Source organism: Cololabis saira, chromosome 20 (assembly GCF_033807715.1).
Source record: "Cololabis saira isolate AMF1-May2022 chromosome 20, fColSai1.1, whole genome shotgun sequence".
NCBI lineage: Eukaryota > Metazoa > Chordata > Actinopteri > Beloniformes > Belonidae > Cololabis > Cololabis saira.
In genome coordinates this window covers 20528829-20555766 of record NC_084606.1, presented here as the reverse complement: position 1 = coordinate 20555766, position 26938 = coordinate 20528829, and the positions used below count along the sequence as shown (strand labels likewise).

General features: G+C 39.0%; 2 protein-coding genes across 2 annotated transcripts in view; both read left to right on the top strand.

Annotated features, from left to right (window-relative positions):
- Positions 1–6992: 6992 nt before the first annotated feature.
- haus3 (HAUS augmin-like complex, subunit 3) lies at positions 6993–12649 on the top strand. The gene is made up of 5 exons (XM_061710450.1): positions 6993–8406; positions 8522–8731; positions 9864–10096; positions 10384–10669; positions 12145–12649. The coding sequence occupies exons 1-5, from the start codon at positions 7390–7392 to the stop codon at positions 12367–12369; spliced, it is 1971 nt and encodes a 656-aa protein (XP_061566434.1). The 5' UTR covers positions 6993–7389; the 3' UTR covers positions 12370–12649.
- A 209-nt stretch (positions 12650–12858) lies between these two features.
- poln (polymerase (DNA directed) nu) overlaps positions 12859–26938 on the top strand; it is a 69589-nt gene continuing 55509 nt past the window's right edge. Inside the window, exons 1-13 of the mRNA XM_061710173.1 lie at positions 12859–12988; positions 13263–13347; positions 15401–15778; positions 15978–16729; positions 17801–17916; positions 19405–20196; positions 20717–20886; positions 21034–21146; positions 22158–22297; positions 23039–23107; positions 23191–23251; positions 23615–23679; positions 26752–26835. Of these exons, the coding sequence (XP_061566157.1) occupies positions 12859–12988; positions 13263–13347; positions 15401–15778; positions 15978–16729; positions 17801–17916; positions 19405–20196; positions 20717–20886; positions 21034–21146; positions 22158–22297; positions 23039–23107; positions 23191–23251; positions 23615–23679; positions 26752–26835 (2955 nt within the window). The remainder of the gene's footprint in view (positions 12989–13262; positions 13348–15400; positions 15779–15977; positions 16730–17800; positions 17917–19404; positions 20197–20716; positions 20887–21033; positions 21147–22157; positions 22298–23038; positions 23108–23190; positions 23252–23614; positions 23680–26751; positions 26836–26938) is intronic.

Below are 26938 nucleotides of genomic sequence, written 5' to 3'. Positions count from 1 at the left end.
AAGAACTCGTGTGGTTGCATGTGATTGGTTGAATGTTTAGCGCTGTCACTGACGTAGAGGACTGTGTTTAATGCCGCGTTCCATTTGTCCTCGGAAGTCGGGATTTCCCAGTTCCCAGTCAGAATTTTCAACTGGAACGCCCCTCGAAGTGGGATTTCCTACTGGGAAAGTGGGAAAAGCTTCACCACCCCCGAGTTACCATTCCAAGAAGGCTGCCCTTCCCAGTTCCCAGTTCCTATTTCCGAGGTAAATGGAACGCGGCATAAGCGCTAATATTAGGTTGGAAGTTTGTCAAGATATGTCTTAATATAGAAATTGGTCGAAGTGTATTTTACTTACTTTAGAATGAATAACTAACCACCAGACTGCTAACAGACACTACCTCATGGGGAAATGTTGAAATCAATATATTATCAATATATTATATTAATAATAATATTAAAAATACTAATATCATCATCATCATCATCATCATCATCATTATTATTATTATTATTATTATTATTATTATTATTATTATTATTATTATTATTATTATTATTATTATTATTATTATTATTATTATTATTATTATTGAAGGTTCAGTTGTCTCATAGCTATAATACACATATTGTAATGAAACAAATGGTAGACATAAAGGATTTTAACAACAAAAAATATTGAATTCAAAAAGCACAACGGTTAAAACAACTACTTTAAATTACCAGTTATTGAAGATTTCTTGTATGTCTGTAAAATCCTTACAGATTATAATATTTTAAATATTCCTGTGCAAGAAATGTATGCATGCACCTAACCAAGTAACATGTATGAAACCGGCTGGTAAAAGAACAGAAGTTTTGTATAAAAAAATAGAAAGAAAAAAAAAGAAGGAATTTATTCTGACGTGAACACTTATTTGACGTCACCAACGTCGATGGCCATCAAACTGCAAAGGTTATTCCAAGAGGCTATTCCACTCCAAATCAATACCGGTTAGTGAATGAAAGTATGCTATCATTCAAAAGTGCTCAGCTGTCAGTGTGGTGCAGGGAGAACAATCTGCTCCTCACCTCAAAGCTCATAGACTACAGGAAGACAAAAATTGACCTGTGGAGAGGGTAGCTGATTTCTGTTTGGTCCATATTGAGCAGGGCCTGACGTGGAACCTGAACACCTTTGGGCAGACAAAAAAGCCCAGCAAAGACTGTTCAATATCAAGGACAACCTGCTGGTGTCTTTCTACAAGTGCTCCATAGAGAACATACTGACGTACTGCATCTGTGTGTGGTTTACCAGCAGCACGGTGGCTCAAAGGAAGGCTCTACAAAGGGTTGTGAATACAGCCAAAAACATCATCGGCCCTCTCCCCACACTGGAGGACTTGCACAACAACCCCTGTATTAAAAAGGCAAAACAGATCACCAAGGACACTTCTCACCCTGGACACTCTCTGTTTGCACCATTGCTCTCAGGTAGACGGTACAGAGCAATAAAAACAAGAACAGCCCGATTTAGAGGCAGTTTTTATCCTACAAGTGTAACAAAACTCAATCTACTCAAAAACAAACTGTAAATGAGGGATTGTGTGCACGTGTAGGCTATTTTTAATTATTTATTGGTTTTAATCAGTTATTTGTTTTATTTTGTGTTGTGTGAAAGTGTTTTGTATGCTATAGTATTTATCTGTTTGTTTTTTTTAGTCCTGACTGATGGCACTTTTAATTTCGTTCTTATACCAATGACTAATAAAGATCTAATCTAATCAGTCAGGGGGCAAAAGTCATGTCCATCTGGGTGTCTATGCATGTAAGGATGCCAGAAAACTAAAGGATAAATAGGGTGGAAAAGGATGTTGTTCTAAGAGGATATAATCAAAGGTTAAAAATGAGCACAAACAGTCGGGACTAGATATTTTAAAGATAAAGTAAAAGAAACTAGATTGAGACGGTTTGGAGAAATGAAGACGAAATATAGTGAATACGCTAGTGGAAAAAAACAGTGAATAGGAGTAGGATAGAAAACACAACAGAAGAAGAAGAAAAAGAAGAGGAAGGAAAAGAATGGCCGAAGTGTGGGGAAGGGTCAAAAAGATGAATGGTATGAGGAGAAACATGATAATCCTAGTACTGAGAAGTGGGGATATGACTGCAGTTAGCAGTTTGGAGAAGGCAGAACTGTTGGCAGAAAAACTCGTTCATATACATAGCACAAATAATATCTCATCAGAGACAAAAATACAAAGGCAGAGAATTTTGGAGCAAAATCCATGGGTTAATAAAAAAAAGGATATAAGAGGGGATCATTTAGACCTAGAATTCACCATGTATGAATTAAGGAGAGCCATTTCCAGAACCAGGCAATCTGCACCAGGGAAAGACGATGTATGTTATTGTATGTTGGAGCATATGGATAACAATTCACTGGGAGAAATTTTGACATTTTTTAATAGAGTATGGGAGACAGGGGAGGTTCCACAAGCATGGAGGCATTCAGTAGTTATTCCATTTTGAAGCAAGGGAAAAAAGCAGTAGATCCATCAAATGATCAAATAGCATTAACCTCACAATTAGGAAAGACAATGGAAAAGATGGTAACTGAAAGGTTGAGTTTTTATTTGGAAAGTAGAGAAGTGTTATCACCGTATCAAAGTGGGTTCCGTAAGGGAAGAAACACAATGGATTCAGTAATTAGGTTAGAATCATAAATCAGGAAAGCTCAGACAAATAAAGAGAGGGTGATGGCAGTATTCTTTGATATAGAAAAGGCTTATGATATGTTATGGAAAGAAGGGTTGTTAATTAAGTTAGAAAAAATGGGAATAGGGGGCAAGCTTTATAATTGGGTGTTGAGTATTTTATTTGGGAGAACAATAGAGGTGAGAGTAGGGAAGGAATATTCATGGGTGTATGAGGTAGAGAATGGAACGCCACAAGGGAGTGTGTGCAGTCCAGAGGTGGAAGGAGGAATAAGTAAGACATTGTTTGCTGATGATGGGGCACTATGGGTAAGGGGAAGAAATCAAAAATATTTACAAGGAAAACTTCAGCAGTTAGAAAGGTGGAAGAGTGGGCAAACAAATGGCTGTTTGTAATATCAGTGGCAAAAACTCAAGTTATGTGCTTTTCAAAACGACACAAGGAGGTTTCGATAAAATTGTATGGTCATCAACTAGAGCAGGTCAAAGTTATACCGTATTTAGGGGTCATATTAGATGAAAAACTGACATGGAAAGAACATATACAAAGTTTAGTAGACAGGTGTAGGAGGGTGAATAACCTGATGAGGTGCTTAGCAGGACGAGAGTGGGGAGCAAGCAGGAAAGCAATGATAACCATCTACCAGGCATTGATGAGATCTAGAGTAGATTCTGCCAGTGTGGCATACATGTCGGCTGCGGAAAGTCATTTAAAGAAGCTGGATGCAGAGCAGGCGAAAGCTCTGCGGATATGCAGTGGAGCTTTCAAAACATCTCCAGTAGCAGCTCTACAGGTCGAGATGGGGCAAGAGCCATTAAGATTAAGAAGACTGAAGATCATGCTTGAATACTGGGTTTATCTGCAGGGACACAAACAAACACATCCAGCAAAAACTGTAGTAGAGGAGTGTGCAGAACATCATAAAACTAACTTTTGGAACTTGGGATGGATTGGAAATGCAAGAGCTGAGCGAATTGGTTTAAATAATATGAAATACATAAGAAATGTAACACTAACAGAGACTCCTCCATGGATGTTTCAGGAGCCATCAGTGGATTTTGTAATACAAAACAGGATGAAAAATAGGAAATCGAGAGCAAGGGATATAGGTGTATTGGTGCAAAAATATATAGAACTAAAGTATAAAAATACATTATTGATTTTTACAGATGGGTCAAAAGACCCAAAAACCGGGTGAACAGGGGCAGCAATTTTCATTCCACAGTACAAAATAGAAATGAAGGAGAAAATAACGGACCATGCATCCGTTTTTACAGCTGAATTAGCAGCTATTAGAATGGCAGTTAGGTGGTTTAAAAGTGCTAATGAGATGCATGGGTTGGTGGCCTCAGACAGTGGTGCAGCATTGGAAAGTTTAAAAAACATGAAGTCATGCAGACAAGACCTAGTGCTGGAAATTCACCAGCTGATACATGAAATGCATAGTAGGGGGAAAAGAGTTTGTTTTGTGTGGGTACCAGCTCATGTAAGGGTGGAGGGCAATGAAGAAGTGGACAGTCTGGCAAAGCAGCCACTCAGATCAGAAACAGTCAATATCAATATTCGATAGGATAGGGAAATCAGAATGGAAGTCAATCATTAAAATACAAATGCAAAAGGTATGGCGAGAGAATTGGGACTCAAATGAGACAGGAGGACATTTTTATGGCATTCAGAAGCAAGTGGGAGAAGAACAGATACTGACCAGGAACCTGAAGGAGGAGGTGGTCATCACTCGACTTAGACTGGGACATACAGGGTTAAACAGCACATTATATATGATTGGTAAACATCCTACAGGCCGTTGTAGTCATTGCAATCAAAAAGAAACAATAGAGCATGTTATTTATTTTATTTTTATCCTTTATTTAACCAGGTAGTAGCCCATTGAGATGTAGGATCTCTTTCACAAGGGTGACCTGGCCAAGAATGCAGCAGCGCACGTCAAAACAAATAAAATCACAATGTTAAAAGACAGAATACAAAACAATAACAGAGGAACAAAGTAGCAATAAAATGATAAAACCATGTCTTATAAAGTGCAGATGCATAGGAGGTCACAGCCAGTTAATAGTAGGTAATCACATCAATCATATAAAGTGCAGATGTTGAGGAAGACATAACTACCATCAGGTACAGAGACACTGTCCAATGCTTTCACGCTCTAGGTCCTTCAAGATCGAACCAAAGTCATTGAAGGATTTTTTTATTTCACCTTTATTTATCCAGATAAAAAACCCATTGAGGTCAAGACCTCTTTTCCAAGGGTGACCTGGCCAAGGAAGGCAGCAGCACACGTCCATACACAAATAACAGCAATAACATAATAAACATTAAAATGACAGTGCAAACTGTTAGCGAATAAAGTGCAATAGTGGTGACTTCAATAATATGTAAAAACAACTTCAGTAATAATTTTAAATTTAAGAACACGGGCACATGTAGTTTAAAAACACAGGTCCGTCAGTTTAAAGTCTTTCTGAAAGGTGTTCCAAGCAAAGGGGGCAGGGAATTTAAAAGCTCTTTTCCCCAGCTCAGTGCGAACACACGGAATAATGTGTTATGTTAATAACACAATATATAAAATAATATAAAATAATAATGTTATGATGGAATGTAAGGAGTATGAGAGGAAGACGAGAGTATTAAAGGCAGAATTGAGTAGAGGGAAAATAGGTTTTACGATAGGTAACTTGTTGGAACGGACAGAATACATTAGAAAGCATGTAAGGACATTCCTTAAAAGAACAGGGTTAATGGAGAGGATTTAGGTTTTGTTTTATTTTGGTCTATTATCGACCTTATTTAGTCTGTAACTGTCAATCGAATGTTCCACACTCCAGTCCGGTAGGTGGCGGTAAATGCACCCTTAAGTTGGTGCCAGCCGTCATTAAACTCCTAAAAGAAGAAGAAGAAGGAAGGAAAAGAAGAAGAAGAAGACCGTGATTTACGTGATTACGTCATACGCACGGTCGCTTTGGAAGTTTTGGCGCGCTTGGTGTCGCTCAGGACCGTTGTAAGTATTTTGTAGAAGTACAAATAAAAAACAGATATAAACGATAGTATTGTCAGTACTTGCTGCCTATTAAGATACAGAAACTGCTAACTGTAGTTGTCGAGTTCCCCCTTGATTACTTAGATATTTGTTTTAATGCTAAATTAAACCCGTTAGTAGCATAAAACGACGCCACAAACAGGCAGAAGGCGAATGTTTCCTCCAAATGTAATCCCTCCTTCATTCTAAGTTTGTGTCACTACCACTAAACCCGTCCCTGTTTGCACAGAAAGTGCTTGTTAAGACCATTTACTTGGGAAGGTTTTCCTTTTAGCGTTACTGCAGAGTTATGTGTTTGTAAAGAGGATTCAGTTTGGTTTTCGTTGCTTCGTATCACATTTGAACTGATGTGCAGGGAAGGTTTGAAATCATTTCGTGGGATCTGCTGTCCTTTTACACAGTTGTAACTAGTTTAATTGTGAATTGGGGTTTATGTATGATCAAAAATGATTATGCAGTGACTGTTACTGACGAGGCAGCTTGTCTCTTCATGTTTGACTGGCTGTCAAGACTCAGCCAGTCAGCTTCAGCCTTTTTAACAGAGGTGGGTAGGTTAGCCAAAAATTGTACTCAAGTAAAAGTACTGTTACTTCAGAATAATATGACTCAAGTAGAAGTAAAAAGTAGTCATCCAAATAATTACTTGAGTAAAAGTAAAAAAGTACTTTGTGAAAAAACTACTCAAGTACTGAGTAACTGTTGAGTAACGTCTGATTTATCTTTAACACAACCATTCAAACAGAGAAAAGTACAAAATAATCATCTTCAGGCAAATAAAATCAATAAAATAATAAAATGAATTAATAAAAACATAAAAATAGCTTAAATTAAAATAATCTTAAAGTAAATTCAATTACTTTAATAAATAATAAAATAACAGAATAAAAAAATAAATTAAGCACAAGTAGCACAAAATTTCAAGCCTTTGTACTTTTCTTTTTTAACCAGGCTCCGCAGGCAGAACTAGAACAAGCCCATGAACTCATATAAACTCTGTGTGTGTTTGAGTCTGTGTAAATGTGACAAAACATGCAAAAACAAACATTTTTCCCAAAGAATTGCTCAGTGATGTCATGAGATTGACGCGTACGCAGAGGGGATAAAAGAAAAGTAACAGCTCAACGTAGCCTAATGTAGCAGAGTAAGAGGAACAGTTTCTTCTTCACAAATCTACTCAAGTAAAAAGTATAGTGATTCAAAACTACTCCTAAAAGTACAAAATTTCCCAAAACTTACTCAAGTAAATGTAACGGAGTAAATATAACTCGTTACTAGCCACTTCTGCTTTTTAATTACTCACTTTCAATTATAATACAGCATTTGCTTTAGAAATGTGTTTCTTAAGGGTCAATCTAACTGTACTTGTGTGATTTTTCTGCTACTGTGATATTTTATGGGAGGGTTAATATTGTAGTTTCCCTACAATGTTAACTTTTATCTTGCAGCATGTTTAAAGGTTGGTGTAGCTCCAGCAGACATGGATTCAGTGCATAGTAGATGACAGATATTGCGTAAACTCAGGGTCAGCCTAGTTTTAAAAGGTCGGGATTATGCTTTGTTTTGTTATATCTCCCCTCACTTTGTTTGCACTCCGTCTAATCGTCATTAATTTATACTGATTTACAAGCACCGTGTAGGAGCGGACACAGGTTAAACATGTTGGACGGTGCCCAGTTTGTGGAGGCTCTGGGCCGCCTGGATTATCCTCACGCATCATCGCTGAACGCCTCCGAGTTCGACTGGCTGTTTGACTGTGCCCCGGAGAACCTTCACTTTTTGCGCTTCGTCTGTCGGACCCTCAACCGCAGTAATGTCCTCACCACAGAGGAGGCACTTGCATTTCAAGAGCTAAAGAAGTCCGGCAAAGCAATTTTGGATGAAGCAGCTTTGGGCAAAGTCCTTAAAACCATTGGACCTTCAGATGGAAGCAGTGCCAACATGTTGGATCCTTTTTCTTCATCATCCTCCATGTTTGCAGCAGACGGGGATTTGGCCATAGAAGACTTGGAGGCAGAGCTTCAGGCGCTGTATAAAGAGAAGGAGCTTAAGCAACGCCGCTATAACAAGTTGCAGGTTATGGCCATCTCTCGTGCAGATGTTGATTTGCAACTTGCACGAGAGCTGGACAGCGCTGGATGTAAACTTAAGGAAGCTTATGCTTCTATTGGAGGTGAGAATGCTGATACCAACGCACTGTTGCAAAAGCTAACGGAAGAGGCGTGCAAGCTTGCCTCATATCTCCCTCAGCCAGAATCCATGCAAAAAGGAGACCCTGCAGCTCAATCAGACCCCTCTGTCTCCTTGAGGCCCACTTTCCTGCTCTCTCAGCTGTCACTGGATCCCTACTTGCATCAAGAGGAACTCAACACCAAAGCACTAGCTGCCCTCACACGGAAGCATTTTTTTCAAGGCATTTCAGACATTGTTGAGACTTCTTGTTCAGAGCGCTTTCAGGTCCTCGATCTCAGTTCCTGTGAAAATGAAGAAGTGGAAGAAATTGACCGTGAAGGAGAAAAGGGGGAAGATCATGTTGTCAATCGCAGGAGGATGGAGATGGCAAGACTTCAGTGGTCACATATTGTGGCTCAGCATCAGCTGATGCAGGCCACGGCAGAGGAGAAGGGTGTCAAGGCTGGTCTAGACTGGCTCTCTGAAAACACTTGCCACACTAAGGTAAAATAAATGAATAGTGTATGTCACTTGGGACCATCATCATTCATTATTGAGGTGTGTTATTAGTCTCCTGGCTTACTTTCTAAAGCTCTCTCACATTTCTTCTCTTTATAAGAGCATTTCCACTTCCTCCTCACTGCATGTTCGTGAAGTTGTGTCAAGGAAAGAGCTGCAGGCTGTGGAGGCAGAGCTGAAAGCTCTGCTTCATGGACCAGTACCTGCTGCCCTCAGGGAGTCTGCCAGATTGCTAAATGTTCCCGTGGTCAGGGGTGACCTGGCTCTGCAACTGGCCAGGCAGGACTACTACACTTCCAGACAGGACCAGGTTAGTAGCTGACACCAGCAATTTCATCCTGGGACTTTTTTGTTCAGTGCATACTGTTTACTATACCCAGAGGTGGGTAGAGTAGCCAAAAATTGTACTCAAGTAAAAGTACAGTTACTTCAGAATAATATGACTCAAGTAGAAGTAAAAAGTAGTCATCCAAATAATTACTTGAGTAAAAGTAAAAAAGTACTTGGTGAACAAACTACTCAAGTATTGAGTAACTGTTGAGTAACGTATGATTTTGTTTTTTAACACATCCATTCAAATAGACAAAAGTACAAAATAATCATCTTCAGGCAAATTAAATCAATAAAATAATAAAATGAATTCAAATTAATTAAAAAATAGAAAATAGCTTAAATTAAAATAATCTTAAAGTAAATTCAAGTACTTTAATAAATAATAAAATAAATAAAATAACAGAATAAATAAATAAATTAAGCACAAGTAGCACAAAATTTCAAGCCTTTGTACTTTTCTTTTTTTTAACCATGCTCTGCAGGCAGAACTAGAACAAGGCCATTAACTCATATAAACTCTGTGTGTGTTTGAGTCTGTATATGTGACAAAACATGCAAAAACAAACATTTTTCCCAAAGAATCACCCAGTGATGTCATGAGATTGACGTGTACGCGGAGGGGATAAAAGAAAAGTAACGAGCTCAACGTAGCCGAATGTAGCAGAGTAAGAGTAACAGTTTCTTCTTCACAAATCTACTCAAGTAAAAGTAAAAAGTATAGTGATTCAAAACTACTCCTAAAAGTACAAAATTTCCCAAAACTTACTCAAGTTAATGTAACGGAGTAAATGTAACTCGTTACTACCCAGCTCTGACTATACCTCAACTCTTTCTCACCCACTGGGAATAGGTCAGAGTCAGACTAGCTAGGATTAAGTTGTATTATCGTAAAACACTGTGAATGTGATAGATGTTATTTGGTAACCGTTCTACCCTTCATTGGTCTTAAATGTGGTGCTGTGTCTGTCGAGAAATTTGTACATTGCAAGAGTTATGCCAATACAACAAAGACATGAAGCAGAAGCAACCAACTTGTTGTGATTGTCTGACGCAGTGGAAAAGAGAGTTCTTCATCACAGTCCACATTAAATGTTATTCTTTCCCCTCAGGTGCGTGACTGTTTACTCCGTCAGAAAGCATCCTTTGAGTTGGTACTTCTGGCTCAGGAGATGGAGTTGAGGAGGTGGAAAACATGTCAGAATCAGCTGAGAGAAGTTAGTGACAGACTGACAAAGGAGTGCGAAGCAGCATCCGTAAGAATTGAAGCTCTTGCACACCCAGATCTGGCAGTCAACCCTAGACCCAACCCTATCATCAGCAGCAAAGATGCTGCTTTCATTAGGTGAGAAGATTTGAACCATATGTAGGAAAGATGTGTTTTAGAGCTTTTTCAGAATGTACAGAATCTACTTTTAAGTACCATAAAAGGGTCAGTCAAAAAGATATAAATGTGAAAATGCAAAATGAATTATTTGCAAAACTAAATTAGAATTAAATTTACATTTTCTGCCAGATTCTGATGCTTTATACATTGTAAGGGATGTATAGCACACACGTGTTGTTTGAACAACTTATCACTGAAGCTTATTTTGGGATGTAACTTGGACTTCTACTCAACCCTTCCCTCAGACTGCTCCAGATTCTCGACCATGAGTCAGGCCATAGTCGATCAGAACCTTTTCGGACATATGAAGCATTGGACCAGGCTGCTTGTGATCTGGCAAATCGCCTCCAGCTGACCCAAGACTCGATAGCTGCTGCTTGCCGTGATCAGCTGTACACTACAGCTCGCTTCCATGGCGATTGCGAGGCGCTCCATCGAGCCATGTACACGCAACTCCAGCAAGTGGTCTTAGGCCCCCAGGTATGTCCGACGGCCATAACTGACCAGGAGCTCCTTTGCCCAAATGCACAGGTGGGTTCGATTCTCTTCCTTATTCTTGATCAAGCATACAAAGAGCAGTCAAATCCTAATGTGAGTCGGTCAGTTTTTCATTTACTGGTCACTGTTGGTGGGGGAAGCTGGTAGCACAAAATATTATTTTCTCCCTTTTTTTTTTCTTACATTTTTCACATATGTTACCATGTCAAGCACTTAAGAGGGAATTAGTGGTAGTAAATGCTTCTCAGGAGGCTATAATTAATGACAACATTTTGTATCAGATTATATTTTTTGAGGCTTGGAGATATACTTTCACTCTGTGTTTTGAGACAGAATTGTGGTGATATGTACGTGTTTTTATATATATAATATATATATATATATATATATATATATATGCATATTTCCTATAAATATTTAGTCTTAGAATATTTATACCAGTTTTATAGAACAGAGTCATTTTATTTTATTTTCTGTTAACCAGTGTCATGATTTAATATGCTTCTCTCCTACTGTTCTCACTGTATTTTAGTAGAATACATTTTTACTGTTTGTGTTGTCGGTCAAGACAATGAATCAGACGTTTCAATGAAAATACTGCCTGCTAATATTGCACATTACCCAGCAGTGAATGGTTTCATAGTTGAAACAGTGTTTGTAAAAGTAATTTGTGTTAACATTTGTGATCTAAGCATCTATCTGCCACAGTCATTTCATCTGTCTTTTTTTTATTTCATTGGCTTCATCTGCAAACTGAAGATACCTGTCCTGTATTTTCTTTCAGTAATTTTTACTTGGTTTAGATGGTACTTTGACAAATAATTTGAATAATAATTTCTAAGCTATCATAAAAAGACAAGATTTTCTTGTGACACAGATGGCATTGGGTAACTGGAAGTAGCAAAAGTGGGGACACAGAGCTTACTACTCAGTTACACAAATAGTGTATACAGTTTTCCATAAGCCGCTGTCCAGACAAGCAGCTGCTTATTTAAATTCAGATTTCTACTTCATGCTAACGAGTTTTGATGTATTGGTTTTGTTATGCACATGCATTAAGAACCATTTTGCTCACCCACAAACAAACAAAAACAGTGATGACGGAGACATACAGTACCTTTCTGTGTCTGGCCATGCTTTATATGAGGCTAGCTGCCAAAGAACAATTTAATGTTGTCACAGTGCCACTTTAGTGGCACTAAATAAGTGTTGTTAATGAAAGTGAATGTATAGTTACATTAATGATTTACAGTTGCCCATAGTGACGGCAGCATAATTTGTCAGCAGTGATGCAAAATGAATCACTTTTTAGTCTTTATATGGGTACATTAAAGGCCAAACATAAAACAAACAGTTCCTTAATCAAGTAAAGGACTGATATATATTTAAATTTAATTTTTTTAAACTGGCCTTTGCATTATAGTTTTATTTTTACCTGGCATGTGTTTTTTTTTCTTTTTTTCCCCCTCTCTCTTTGGTTGTTTCTCATCCTCCTCCTCTCTCTACAGGAGCTGACACTGAAACTTGCAGAAGCAGAGTCTCAGTTGCAGAATTTGCAACGAGTGATGCAAGAAATCCTGGGAGAAGTCAAAGCCAAGCGCTCTCAGCTGGAACGCAATCCCCTTCAAAGGCGGGAAAGGGAATTGTACATATTTTTCCACCTGGATGCTGGGCTGCTGCAGAAAATGGTGGAAGATCTGGAGGGCAAAATAACAAAGAGAGGGCAGCAGTGACAGCCGCAGAGCTCCGGCAGCCAGCGTGCCCCGATAAGGGGCACACGTTTTGCTCCAACTGAAGACAGATAGGAATACACTGATAACAAGTGTGCTTTGCTTTGTGAAGATGATCAGTCTAAGGCAATGGCCTGTAGGATGTTTATGATCATTTTAGAGATCTGGGTGTGTGCTTTTTTCATGCAATAATTCATAAAAAACTTTCATGATGTCTTATGTCTCCTGATGTTCTGAAATAATTGTTTTCCTCATCTTTTGTCATCTGGCAAATAAAGTAAAACTTAACCTTTTTGAAGTTTTGTTTCTTATTTAATTTCTCCCCATGTACGATGTATTGACAAGTTAGTTTAAGATAGGGCATTGTGTCACTGAAACAAATTCTCCTTTGTTGTCCTTTTTTTTTTTTTTTTAGGTTCTTTTAATAGATAAAAAAAAAAAAGAGAGAGCACATCTAAGATAGAGTGCAACCAGTCCCGCTGTTTAGGGGTTATGGAGCAGTTAAGTGACAGCTTGTACGCTGGCCCCTTGTCCCTGGCGGCCCAAACGGTCCTGGCTGCTCTGCGAGGCCAGAATCTTCATGAGGCGAGATGCAACCAAAACTTCAGTAAACACCAGCAAAGTGAGTCAGAGTAGAGGCAGAGGAAACTTCAACTTTACTTAATGTTCTCAGCCGTCATCTGAACTTGCAGTTTTTGCCAATGCTTTTGTGTTTGATTTTTACTTTTAGTCATTCTAATGTATTGATATTGGATAGGTGAATGGATGTTATTTTTAGGTGTTTGAGGTAATGGCATATTGCTCAGCATGATATTTTGTCAGAACATCTAAACTTTCATGCACTTTATTTAATACTTCATGTATTTAGGCCTGTTGTCTTGATGTCTGTGTGGTAGTGGAGAGGAGTAATCACAGCCAGAGGGATTTGGGGGCTCTGAGCAGATGGAATCAGGTGGAAAAGAAAGACAGAGACACATATTGGTAAGTCAGATAAAGTGGATGCTACTGTATACATGGACAGGAAAGCATTTAATTCTGTTTAAATATGAGTTTAATGGCACTAATGAAAGTGATGGTAAACTTTATTTTGTAAACTTAAAATCGGTTAAATTATGTAAGCATCCAAAAAAAACGTATCTTAGGTTATTGATGGATGTTGCCACTGTTATGTTAACATCGTCTTTTGGTGTGTCTGCCATTTGTATTAATGCTTGAACATACTCATGCCATCTTGGTTTTTAGAAATTCTTATATCGATCAACCAAGACATCTCTGTACATCATGAGTACCACAAGTGGCTCGGGCGATATAATAGTCACTAACAGCAAGCTAAGCAGATCCTTTCATTGCTCATCCATAAATTCAAGTGTCTTTGGATAAGAATATATTTACACACACAGACACACACATATATAACTGCAAGCTGGCAGCAATTTGCAGTACAGCTGTGTCAGTTAAAGGAGAACACGGTACACGCGTTGTGAACCCAATTAAGGAGAAGACTTGATGAGGTGTGTGAAAAAACTGAACCCCAAGGAACGAGTGAAGGATTTGTACCACTTAATGAGACAGAGATCGAGATGTTAAACGTGAAGAGGTTTGGATGATAATGGTTAGAGATAGAAAGAGCTGTAGCCTCTACCGAGGTATAAAGCGGATGAGTCACACAGCGGATATCTGTGAAAGAGTTGTGGAAACTAGCAGAAGAAAAATGGTTACGATTTGTGAGCAACAGTGTAGTTTCATGCATCAAGAAAGAGTGCTATGGATGCAGCGCTTACTAAGAGAATGCTGGTGGAGAAATATTGTAGAGTGGTAGAGGACATATAAAAGGACAGCATGACAGCAGCAAGTGTGCAGTAAGACTTTTCAGGTAAAAGTGGGGGTGGATCAAGGATCAGCTCTGAGCATCTTCTTGTTTACCATGGTGATGGATAGATTGACAGATTAGGTCAGACAGACATCTCCACGGAGTACGATTTATGCCAATAACAGTTTGACCTTTAGTGAGAAAACTGAGTACAAGGAAGAAAACCTGGAATGGCGGCGATGTGTGCTAGAGAGAAAAGGTCAATGTTTCCGAGCGATGTGGGTGGATAAGATAAAAAAACAAGCACGTCAGAGGAACAGCCAGGGTTTGATGTCTTGAGGATAAAGTAAGAGAAGCTAGAAAGAGTTGGTTGGAAAATATAAAAAGGAGATAGAGTGACTACATTGCTAAAGAAATGCTAGAGATGGAGCAGTAAGGCTGGAGAGAAAAGGATAATGGGTAACCTGGTTGTGACTGCAACTGATATAGGAATCTCTTCAATTAAATAAGCAGTACATTTACTTGGGTTATTGGAACAACATTTTGTAACAGTCTTTAAAGGAGTTGGCATGAAGGAATCATCTGGTTATCTTTGATATCCCAATTTCATGCCTCTAGTGTAGTCAGAGCGGCCTTGTACTGTACTGTAGGTCTGGATTTCTTTTCTTGGTTCTTGAAGAGGTTTCACCCCCCATCCAAAATGCTTAATTTCAAAACGACTGTTGGGAGTTTAGGTTTAAAAGCTGTTTTTGGATCATTTAACTCAAATGTAAACCATCAAATTACCCGAATGATGATCCTGCAGATCATAAGGGTCTTTTGTTGACTGTTTCCGCTCTACGATGCTTACCGGGTCAACATGGGCTGTTCTGATCACATGAATTAAACTGAATGTTTGTATTTCATGTTTAACATGGAAGTTTTTTTTTAAATTCTTAAACCATCTGCCTTTGTGCAGTGGTGCCTGTGTGCCTGTTTCTTAAGACGCAGGTAGACTCTACTCTCCTCCCAGGCAGTCACCATACATATTCAAATCTTGATCCAAAATATAGTACCGGTATATTCATATAGACAGTGTAATGAACAAAATGCAGTGTATTCATATTTAAAAATAGCCCAAAGAGTATTAGGTTTGACCTCTGTATATTATGCTGTCATTTTGCAATTTATATGTATTTAATTATTGTAAGTGTAAAAGAAATCCATTTTCTAATCTGTATCCAGGCCCCAGGTGTACTCTCTTTCCACTCATGACCATAATTCCTCCAGAGAAGGGCAGAGCTCTCAGACCTCAGCCTCCTATCAGTACTCACAGAAACCGGATAGCTCGCTGTCATCCCAGGCCTCCCCCCGTTCCTCCACCCGCTGGGACTTCTCACTCCAAAGGCAGACATCTCAAACTGTAACCTATTATCAGCACTCGCAGTCATATCCCAACGGAAAGTGCTCTGAACCTCCCGCTCCCCCGTCTAGCCAGGCTCTGTCAGTCTCCCGGCACGAGGTTCCTGAGGCAGAAGTGTCCTTGAGTCAAAAAGACAAATACTCTCCTTCCCTCCAGAAAGCACACAGATTTGCTGAACATCACGCCGTACTCTGCAAAAAGTAAGGGTCAAAGAAAGTAATTGTAGAATAAACACCCTACGAGACCGCTGTTTTTGTTAACATAGTCTTCCAGCAGTTGGACATTAAGCATATATTTGTGCGAATTGCTAATTGTGCTAAATTCATCCTTCTTGATGAAAATCATGAATTTTTAATTATTTGTGTGTCTGTTTTCTGTCCCCTTTAAAAATTCTGCCAGAATGACAAGGGCAAGTTTCAACCATGTCAATGTCCTAAATGAGGGAGACCCTGACGAGATGTCCTTCTCCACGACAGAACAGCCTAATTCTCATGCTGTGCCTTCTTACTCGACATCATCCTGCCCTGAAATATATAAAGAGACAGATAAACCATCAGTCACGCAAAATGAAGAAAGCGGTACCTACATTATAGCTGCCAGTGAAATAGAAGACAGTGCAGCTTCAGGTAATCGATTAAAGCAGCATCTGTCTGACCCTGATGAAGACACCAGTACTGGGACAGATGAAGGAGACAGACTTTATCATCAGTCAATGTCTGAAACAATCAAAACAAAACAGGGACATGTGTCTCCCAGCGGGTTTGTAACAAAGGACATGGGTCTCACTGGGTCTGAAATCATAGAGAGGAGCCACACGGAAGAACCACTGGTTCAGATGGAACATTTGCATTTTTCCTTGGGGGATAACAGTGATCATAACCTGCAGAAAATCAGCTTAATGGCAGTCGCGGTGGAAGTTGAAACGGAGAACAAAACAAAGGCGTGTATCAATAGAAACACCGATAATAAGACGGAGACAGGACAGCTTCATTCTTCTGACATCCAACTAAGAAGGAGGCCGTGTGAGACAGAGATGTACAGAGGAGACACCGAGTTACCTGGAACGGACGCAGAGGCAGGACAGAGGAGAGAGGACAGAGAGGTGTTGGTTGTACCAACTCTGAACGGTGAAGAAATGAGTAAATCTGGTGGTAAGTGTGTGCTATTAACTATTTGTCGTTATAATAACCTCCTACAGAGAGTGCCATGATTTCTTTGTATTTGGTGTTTGGAGACTTTCAAAAAAGGGAAGCATAAACAGAGTAAACAAAAACAACCCTGACAAAATAATCCAAAACTGAAGCCCTTTGTTTGACCAACTAGAGTCTAGACACATGAAGAATGAATGATATCACAGGATTTTTTTATCTATAGCTCATACTTATTGATACTGCCTGGTTAAAAATGGCTAAATGCTATTCTGAGGTAAAATGAAAACATAACACCTTTGGTTGGGGGAGACATGTATTTGTATTTTCAGATTCAGAATAAGAATCCAGTAACATTTAGCTGGGTCTACGATCCTCACTACCAAAACAACAGAATGTCGGGTGAACTTCTAACAAAACATTATTTGAACAAAAATGTAAAATACAAGTATATTACAGTTGATAAGAAAAGTTGATAAAAATCTCGGTTTTTTTATTCATAAATTGATAACAATAATAGGAGGGTTGCATTTTAAAATGTTGTTTAAAATAGCTAAGATAGGAAAAGGAATTTTGAGATTTTTGTCTTTTTTGGTCCTGAAAATCTGTCCTGTAATTAATTCATCGAAAGTTTTGACTGCATTCTTTTTCTTAACGTGAAACGCCTCTAGGGGGCGCTGCAGCCTTTCAAATACCAGTGTTTATCAGACATCTTTGAGTCTTGAGTCCGGTGATGAAGAGGCATTGTTAAATTATTTCTTTGCCTGTTTACTTCACAGCTGCATGAAAGAGCTCGAGTCTCAGTGAACGCTGAGTCAGACACACACGAACACATTTACAGAAGCACACAAGACTCAGTATATACACACTAAGAAGCTGCAAGTTGCATCAATGTTATCTTAGGCAGGATTTATAGTGTTGGCTGTCCTTATCCTGTCTCACTTCTGCTGATGTTTGCTCTTTGAAAATGTCCATACATGCTTACTCAAACATGCTTACATAAGAGGACGGGTTAATTGATTGAGACTTGCATTAAAAGTTAAAACATGCCTCCTTCTTTTCCTACTCTCGAAGTTTTAGATGGAAAGCAGAGTCTCACACCATCGTTGTCGCAGGGTTGTGGGACAGGACAGTCAGCGTTTAGAGCTCCATGTCGCCTTGGTAACCAGCTGCACCATGACACTGTAAAGGTGAGTCTTTGTAAAGCAAAACTGCATAATTGGTTGTACTGTGTTATAAAAACACTAAGGAACTGAATGTTTATGCTTGAATCAATATGCTGCATAATGGAAGCAAAATGCCATAAGGACAAGAGGAAAATCTTATCTTAAGTTAGATAAAACATTTTAGATAAGCATCCTTAGACAAATTTACTTAATAAAAAAAGATACCTCAAAATGGTCTTACCTGAGTTTACATGTTACTTTCTGACTATAGAGACATATTGCTGCATCTTAATTTAAACTCAAATGAACTGTTATGGCAGCAACTAAAGATTGGATCTCCATATCTGCAAACCTACAAATTGATCAGGCTCAAATGAAAAATTGGCCCTACATATCCTTCATGCATATTTGTAGAAAAGGAAGGACAGCAACAAAGGGAGGACAGGAGGTGGGATTGATAGATGTGAGGAAAGAAGGTAGGGAGATGTGAGATGGCAAAATAAAAAGATGTAGCAGAAGAAATGAACGGTATGAGGAGGAGGAAGGCTAAAATATTGACGGGGAAGAAGAGAGAAAGTGGTGCAGGATTTGACTGTATTGCTACAATCAGCAGGAAATTCCTCATTCACTTTCTCACACTTTCATGTAGCCAGTGCTGGACTACAGGTCATGACCAGCCTTTATTTTTCCATCTACATATTATGCAGTTCACCGCCTGTAGAGGTCATGGACTTTGTCAGCTGCAGAAAGTGGAGAAAAGGAGAAATGAGGAAGACTCTTTCCAAAGAAGCTGAGTGACAGGAATTCTAAGTGCTGACCCCAGTGCTGACAACCTTACATAAATATGCTCACACATTACCTTTAGAGATCCTCACAATACTCATCTTAACATCCCAGACCTTGTGAACTCTTAATGTGATTCATGACACTACTACGTTAAACCTAATAGGCCTACGGAACAGAAGAAAAAAATTAACAAAAGAGGCAAATAAACTAACTTTTATTTTATGAAAAAAAAATGTATGGGACTAAAAGCGAGTTACCCTTGACTGTGTGCCTGTGTGACCCTCCCTGCTCCAGGCAGGATACTCAGACTGACTGTCTGTGTTTTTGTCTGGCTTCCAGTGCTGAGGGCTGACTTTCTGACACATCCTTTTTGTGTCTTTCTGCTCTTCTCTTGGGTTTATTTATTTATCTATTCATCTGTCTATCATCCTCATCTGCTTACCAACCTACTTCATGTGCTTATGATGAAATTGATAAAAAGGGTCTCCAATTTATTGTCTAAAACTAATTATGTGCAAACAGAAGATCTAATTTTATTCTCCTTACTCTTATAAAGTGACTTGCTATTCTGTATTGACATTCTTTGTAATAATAGCACCAGGGACAGCGACAGTCTATTTCAAAGTGCCTTCTGATGTTTCAGAAAGAGTCATTTTAACTCTATTCTTGCATCCTCTTTTTTTCTCTGCCCCTGTCTGCACTTTGTTCACCTATTATGTGTCGTAGAGCACTAATGGAATCAGCAGAAGGAGTAAATCAAGCATCGTAGCGATCCCAGCCAATGCCGCTTCTAGACAAAATGTCTCTCCACAAGACTTGACCTCTTCTGCTGCAGAGGAAAAACTAGAAAATAAAAACCAACCTACTTTCCAAAGACAATCACATCATCTCCGTACCCCATCTTTCCTACTAAAAAGGAAGAGTGATGTATTTCAGCGCCAACATGCAAAACCTCCTCCCAAAATTTCCAGACCCAAACTTCATCCAAAATGGGAGCCACCTCGTCCTTTACAAAAGAGGGACATGGAAGGAGGAAAGAGCGAGTTGAAGACGGATGGTCTCACAGTCTCCACGCTGGAATATCCAGCTTTAGTCCAAGAATCAAAAACTAAAATCAGTCTCTGTGAAACAGGAACAATATTCAAGCTGCATAAAGAGCCCCTGAAGCAACTCCAACAAACCGAGGACAGCAACATGGAAGAACAGTGTAGTGAAACAGCAACCAACGCCTGCAGGCCGACCCCGTTTTCCAAAACACGCAAGCGGAGAAAATGTTCAAGTGACGCTGCCACAAACTGGCCCGAAAGTTTGCATGAAGGAATTAGCACTAGCGAGCTGCAGAGTCGATCCAAAACGAGCAGCCAGCCTTTAGCCCTGACATCCGATGCAAGAGTAAAGGATTCTGTAAAGCTAAACCTAGAAGAGAGGATGCAGATGCTTGAGAAAGCTGTGCAGTCCAAGGTGCTGGTGCTAACTATGGTGTTTGCAGATGGAACCACTCAGTTAAACCAAGAACAGGTAAGCAGAGCTCTGTAACACAAACTTGGAGATCTTCACATTATTGTGAACAACACATCTACTAAACTACTGCTACAAGACGAAAAGTCCCTGGCTGGACTCATTATCTTTATCACAATGTATCTGTGGCTGTTAAAATTGAAATAATAGATTTCCTGAGAACAGTTATTATACTGTAGGTGAGGTCCTCATCCCTGACTGGTTGACTTATATTAAAGCACATTAAAGTTGTGCTCTGCCTGTAAAACAGTGTCATGAAAATATTAGAAGAATCACCCCAAGTATTGTTGTATTTAAACACTTTGCACAAAATGCAGCAATTGACCACAAACAAGTGACTTAAACAGTATTATTAATCTAAAACCTAATATCAAAGGCAAAAAAAACATAAGCTTTTCTTTAGTTATGCATCTCCCTTCTTGAAATAAAAGTGTAACACTTGTGGAGTTGTGTGACTTGCTATGTTGTTAACAGGTGGTACTTTTGTTCTTGCAATTTTTTGCTCTTATCCTTGATATAGAAGCTGGGTTCACCGGTGTGTGGCCTCCTTATAATGATGATGAGCGATCTTTGCTGCAGCTCACCTGAGGACTCTCTCGGGCCAAACGACAGTTTGGTCTACTTAAAACTGGAGCACATACCTCCATGGGCACAACAGCAAAAGCATCACACCCAGGATCTCTTTACTAGGTCTGTTTAAGTTTTTGATTTTATGAGAGATGTGAATGTGATGGAGAGTCTGACTTTGAAAAATGAAGAAAGGCAGATGTATTTCAAGTTTTTCACACTGACACTTGTCTGTTAGACGGTCTGGTTTTTTATGTCTTTGTTCCTTAGAGATATGTTTCTGCGAGTGCTCTCAAGATCTGAACTGGTCGTGTGCTATAAGGCCAAGGATGTGCTTCAAACAACTCTGCAGTTTTACAGACAAGACCTTAGCTGGAAACAAGGCAAGACTCACAAATCAGTGCATTTCTACACTTTCCATGGAAACATGTAATTATGCACATCTGGTTCCACTTACCCATCTTTATTTTTTATTTGTATTATTATTATTATGTTGTTTTTTTCCCTTTACTATTTATTGACATCAGTTCGCTTCATTAATACTTCCTTGTGTGCAAGGTCTGTGTAACCGTAAATTTGGGAGGGATTAAAACCAATTCATGGTTTTATACATATGCTTGAATAAACTGATTCTGAGTGAGTTTATTTTATCCACAGTTTTGGTGCTCTTTCTATGAAGATGTGTTAATGTTGGAATAACTATGAATCTCTCCTCAAAGCTAGTCTGCATAATGATGTTCTTTGACTGGTGTGTGGACACCACCTTCTGAATGGGAGGTTGATCCAGGCACATGTGTGCCTGAATATGCAGTCTGCATGATTACATATTTTTGGGCTACACAGGAGCTCTCACAGTCCTGCACAGCTGACACCCTTACATCACTTTGGCGTTATGCACAAGCAAACACAGAGCTCATGGATTAGATACACTGAACATATTTCCCAGATTCTTTATACTTTTATATTCCAACCATTTTTCTTTCCTGATGTCTGATCCTCGTGTGTTCATGTACACACCTTTTTTTTAATCTTGCTCCCAGACATGCATGTTTTGATACTGGTGTTTTAATGTGGAGTTGAATGCTTCTTTGTCTTCAGCATCCTTTTGAGTAAAGGCTTAGATTTTGGATTTTTGTGGCCTGCATCTGGGTCTTGCTTTGCTTAACAGTACAGAGGATTTCAAGTCAAATATTGTTACTTGATACCAGAAGTTCTGTAGAATCTGTCTGAATCAGAGCTATTTGGTGTGTGTTGATTGCAGTTAACAAAGTTGTAGCAAGTTTCTTAGAGAACCCTGTAACACACATATTTATTGTTTTATAAACAACCTCTATAATCGCCATAATAGCCCATCTTTGGTCATTGTCATTAACAAAACTTTTCACTGTGTGCAGTGACTGGTTGTCAGATCCATGACCCGCAGGTGTCCGGGTGGCTGCTGGATCCTGCAGATCCCTCTGCGTGCTACGACGACCTGCTATATAAACACTGCAAAAGACAGCCCTTTACAACCCATGCCACGGGTGCCCAGAAGGTTGGTAAAATGTACATTTATTCACCCTTATATCAAAATTACCAGCCGTCACAGTCCATCAGTACATGAGATGTTTAAGCTGACTACATAAACTTCTGGAGCTGGCTTAGATACCTCCTATGTGATGTTCTGCTTACAGATACTATTTTCTTCAAAACACATTATGTCTATCATTCACACAAATGCATTGATTGTGGTACATTAGCTTGAAGTCCTCTTGACATTTTGGTTGACATTTCAAAACGTTCTTGTTTTTTCCTAAATAAATATAGTGATGGATGAATGAGTCAATGAATGCTGCCACGGCAGCTAATGTTGGTAGAAATGAAGGTCATTTAGACTGTACCCATGAAAAATGCTTGATTTAACAGAAGGATATTTAATTGTTGGAAAGGATGCAAAGACAACTTCAGTAACCGGTGTACAGCACAATAAAGTAAGAAATTACGTTGCTGGGTCTTGTTCACCTTGGGTTGAAATATTTCATAGCTGGATAGATTTAGAAGTTTATAAAGGCAACAAAACATGCTGGCCTTGTTCGGATGTTCTGCTGTGATTCTTTATTTCATTGAACGTGGACTGAATGAGCTAAAACTTACTACTGGTAGAAGGCCCCCATCTGTAGCTAAAAATTGAGAACTGATTTGTAAAGTAAACCCTTAAAAAAAACTGAAAAATCTCAGCATGCTACTCATCCGTGTTGTTATATATAGTTTTTATTTTTCTGACTCTCTCTTTCAGGTTTCTCATATCATCTCAGATCTCTGTTGGCTCTACAGGCTTAATATGAACCTGTGCTCTAAACTAAAGGTTAGCAGCAGAGCAGACACACCAGACACCAGACCTCATATACAATAGTCCCAATAATCATGACTGATTGTGTGCATGTTCAGAGCCAGGGCTTATGGCATCTCTACTCAGACATGGAGCTGAATATGATCCCAGTTCTGGCAGGTAAATATTACTTTGCTATTTTTTTAAATGTACATATGAGAAGGAAGTGGACATTTCTTTAAAATACAGAATACTGTTATTTTACATAATATATGCATGTTTAGTTTCTCCTTTGATCCAGTGGAGTTGTGTATGTAGTGTAGAACTGTAGTGGATTATTAACTTTAAGTTTATTTTGGCAGTGTCTCAAAGAGAGTATTACATTTCTTAACTGTTATTACTACCCAAGATAAATCATTTATTCACTACCGTTTTACACATCCCTACTCTTTCAGATTATGCAGCTATATTAATCCACTTTTAGTGATTGGCAGATTTACAAAATCATGTTTTGTGGATCTGAAACTTTCTTTGTTATTTCAGCCATGGAGACCCACCGCATCCATGTGGATAAAGATGCTCTAAGAAGAACTTCAGACCTTCTTGGGGTAAGGCTACTTCAGGGTGCGAAACAAACCTCACTTGGTAATTCTTTGAAAGTGTTACCACTTAGTAGTCATATAAAAAGATAATTTTAAATGGCTTATAGTACAGGTAAGAAACGTATTTCCTTCCATCCACCGATCCATCTATCTATCTATCTATCTATCTATCTATCTATCTATCTATCTATCTATCTATCTATCTATCTATCTATCTATCTATCTATCTATCTATCTATCTATCTATCTATCTATCTATCTATCTATCTATCTATCTATCTATCTATCTATCTATCTATCTATCTATCTATCTATCTATCTATCTATCTATCTATCTATCTATCTATCTATCTATCTATCTATCTATCTATCTATCTATCTATCTATCTATCTATCTATCTATCTATCTATCTATCTATCTATCTATCTATCTATCTATCTATCTTGAGCATGATTAATATTTATGTTTACTGTCCTATTACATTTCAGCAGCAATTGAAAGGACACACACATATTTTCTGCCCAGTGTACAAAAGATACAGATCATTTTAACTCAAACCAGTGCATTAGGTTATAATATCAGCAATCATTTCATATCAAACCTAGAAAAAAAAACTATGGATCCATAGCATTTGAAGTTATTCGGTAATGATGTTCTGGATAAGCTCATATTTGTGCTGCATCATTCACTCCTGACTGAATTTTAGGCTTGTCTGCGCAGTAGACCACTGCTGTATACATTTAAAAGAAAGGCAAACAGATGTAGAATGTCCAGGAATGACAGAGATCTCTGGAAAAAAGGGGAAATTGTATCCGCCTTCTTCTCTTGCCGGCATTATTATGATGGTTGGTGGATGTCCTCCAGGGACCCGTCCTGTTTACATGTTAATAAAAACTGATGAGTGCATTTGAGGGCGATCAAGGACGCACAAAAACACTGACTGATGTTGTGGACACACTATTTTGCAGTCAAAGAAGCAAACGCACACTAACTCGCCTCTGACTCTTGGAAGCACCAGCAGGGGTGTTGTTGTGGAGACCGCCTTGATATCTTGTTGCGTTACTAAAAATAGGATGGATAGTCAGATTATTTTTCTTTCAAGTAGCTGTGCTGCAGGAGCGAACATTGTGTCTGCCTCTGCCAACACGCACGCACTGAGGCGCTAAAGTTTCCGCCTCGCTGTTGTGTGTACGCTGGTCTTTTTGTAATATATTTGGGAGGACACTCACACAAACGTCCTACTCTGTCATGTTGCATTTCTTTTTGACTGAGCCGTCGACTTCACCTTTCTAAACATCAAGCAGAAAGTCCTCCTGTCTGGCTGTATCATGTAAACATGCTCTTTTGTCTTCCCAGAGCATCTTTAAAATTCAGTGGGTCAGGCATCACTTGGAACAACCCTCCTTTCTGTGTTTGCTTTTCAGAACAAATTTAATATATTATGACTCTACATTATCAGGATCAAACGTACAAGTCCACATTTTGATGTAACACAACATAAATTGTAACGATTAAAAAATATTGCCCCACAGATCCCTTCCAAACACTGTACTAAGAGGCTCGCATGTAATATTGATGAGGCAGTCTGGAGCCTGCTCGAGGCGATGAGGGAGACAGCAAGAGAAGTGCATAATTTGGAATTTGGGTATATCTGCCAGCTAACCTCAATTTTCCCTTTACTTTTCTCTCTCTCTCTCTCTCTCTCGCTCTCGCTCTCTCGCTCTCTCTCTCTCTCTCTCTCTCTCTCTCTCTCTCTCTCTCTCTCTCCCTCTCCCCCTCTCCCTCTGTGTCTCTCCATATTAACTATTCCCCCTCTTTCATTGCCCTTTTCTTGCACTGTTGTCCCATCTTGCCTCCCTGTAGCTTTGTCAAATTTTAACACAATGTGGTTGGACTCAAAAGATGACTGGTTTGGCAGGTACGGTCACAAGTGGTCTATTTCAAAAAAGGCCATTACACGGGAGATGAAGCGGGCAGAGGTGTCCGAATCACTGAGGCAAAAGAAGGGCCAAGAAACACCACAGGCGTGCACAGGAATAATGCTAGACCCTCTGCCACTGGAAGCACAGACCATATAGGTGAAGGGACACAGTAGGACACAGGTGTGACAAATCAGGGGAAGATGACTGGGAACAAGTCTGGAAGACAAGAGGGGTGAGGAAAATGAAACATAAGATGAACAAAGGTGAATAGATAAAAGAGAACAGAAAACAAGCATGAACAGAAATGTTGCTCAAGTTGTTTTTCTCTGATTGTGTTCTTTTATCAAATGGCATTTGTCTGTTTTGTGTATTTGGAGCCATCCCTGCTGCTGCTTAATCCTCAGCAGTTCCTGCACTGCCTTTTCTTTTCCTGGTCTCTGTTTTTTTTGACTGACGCATGAACAACATCCTTTGAATAGGGAGGTTGATCCAGGCAGGTGTGTGACAGGCACAGTCTCAGTAGGCAGGCACAGTCTGCATGATTACATATTTTCGGGCTTGTACAGTTAACAAGTTTACATCACTGCACAAGCAAACACGGAGCTCATGGATTGGACATGGTGAATATATTTCCCAGGCATCTTTGTTCACTCACATTGTCTCTGAATTCAAAACGTTGTGAAGAAAAAAAAAAAGATTTTCTTTACTTATTTTTTGTTCCCACCATAGTTATTGTAGATCTTGTCTTTTACAACCATCATTTTTTTGACACATTTTCCTTCTTTCTACCATTTTTTGATATTTATGTCTGGATTATAAACTTATTTATTAATTACCTTTATTTTGTCTGTCTTCTGTCTGGAAAGCAATTGTTGTTCTTGGGTGTGTGTACAGTTGAGTTAAATTAAGTGAAATGTGTGGTTCCATGTTTATTTTAGTTATTTTACTCCCTAAATAACAACACCCACAGTTGTACTACAAGGCTCGTTTTCAGGTTTGGGGAAATGTTTAAAAATCATCTCAAAAGGTTTCGCTATCATGCCAAACCAACAGACATTGGCGAAATAAGTTATCCAACCAAATATACATTAATATAAGCTATCATTTCTGGAAAGATGTGATTACATGAGCTAATTGTTATCATGTCTCTGACAGGCAAAAATGAAACAGCTAGAGCAGGAGGCCCATCAAGCAGCCGGGCAAATATTCCTGGTGACCAGCAGCACTCAGCTACGAACAGTACGTGTCGTCAGTTCTATATGTGTGTGCACATACCATGTCTTTTGTCAGTCCTACATTTGCTCCTCTCTCTCAATATTCTAAGATTGTTTGAATGAATATG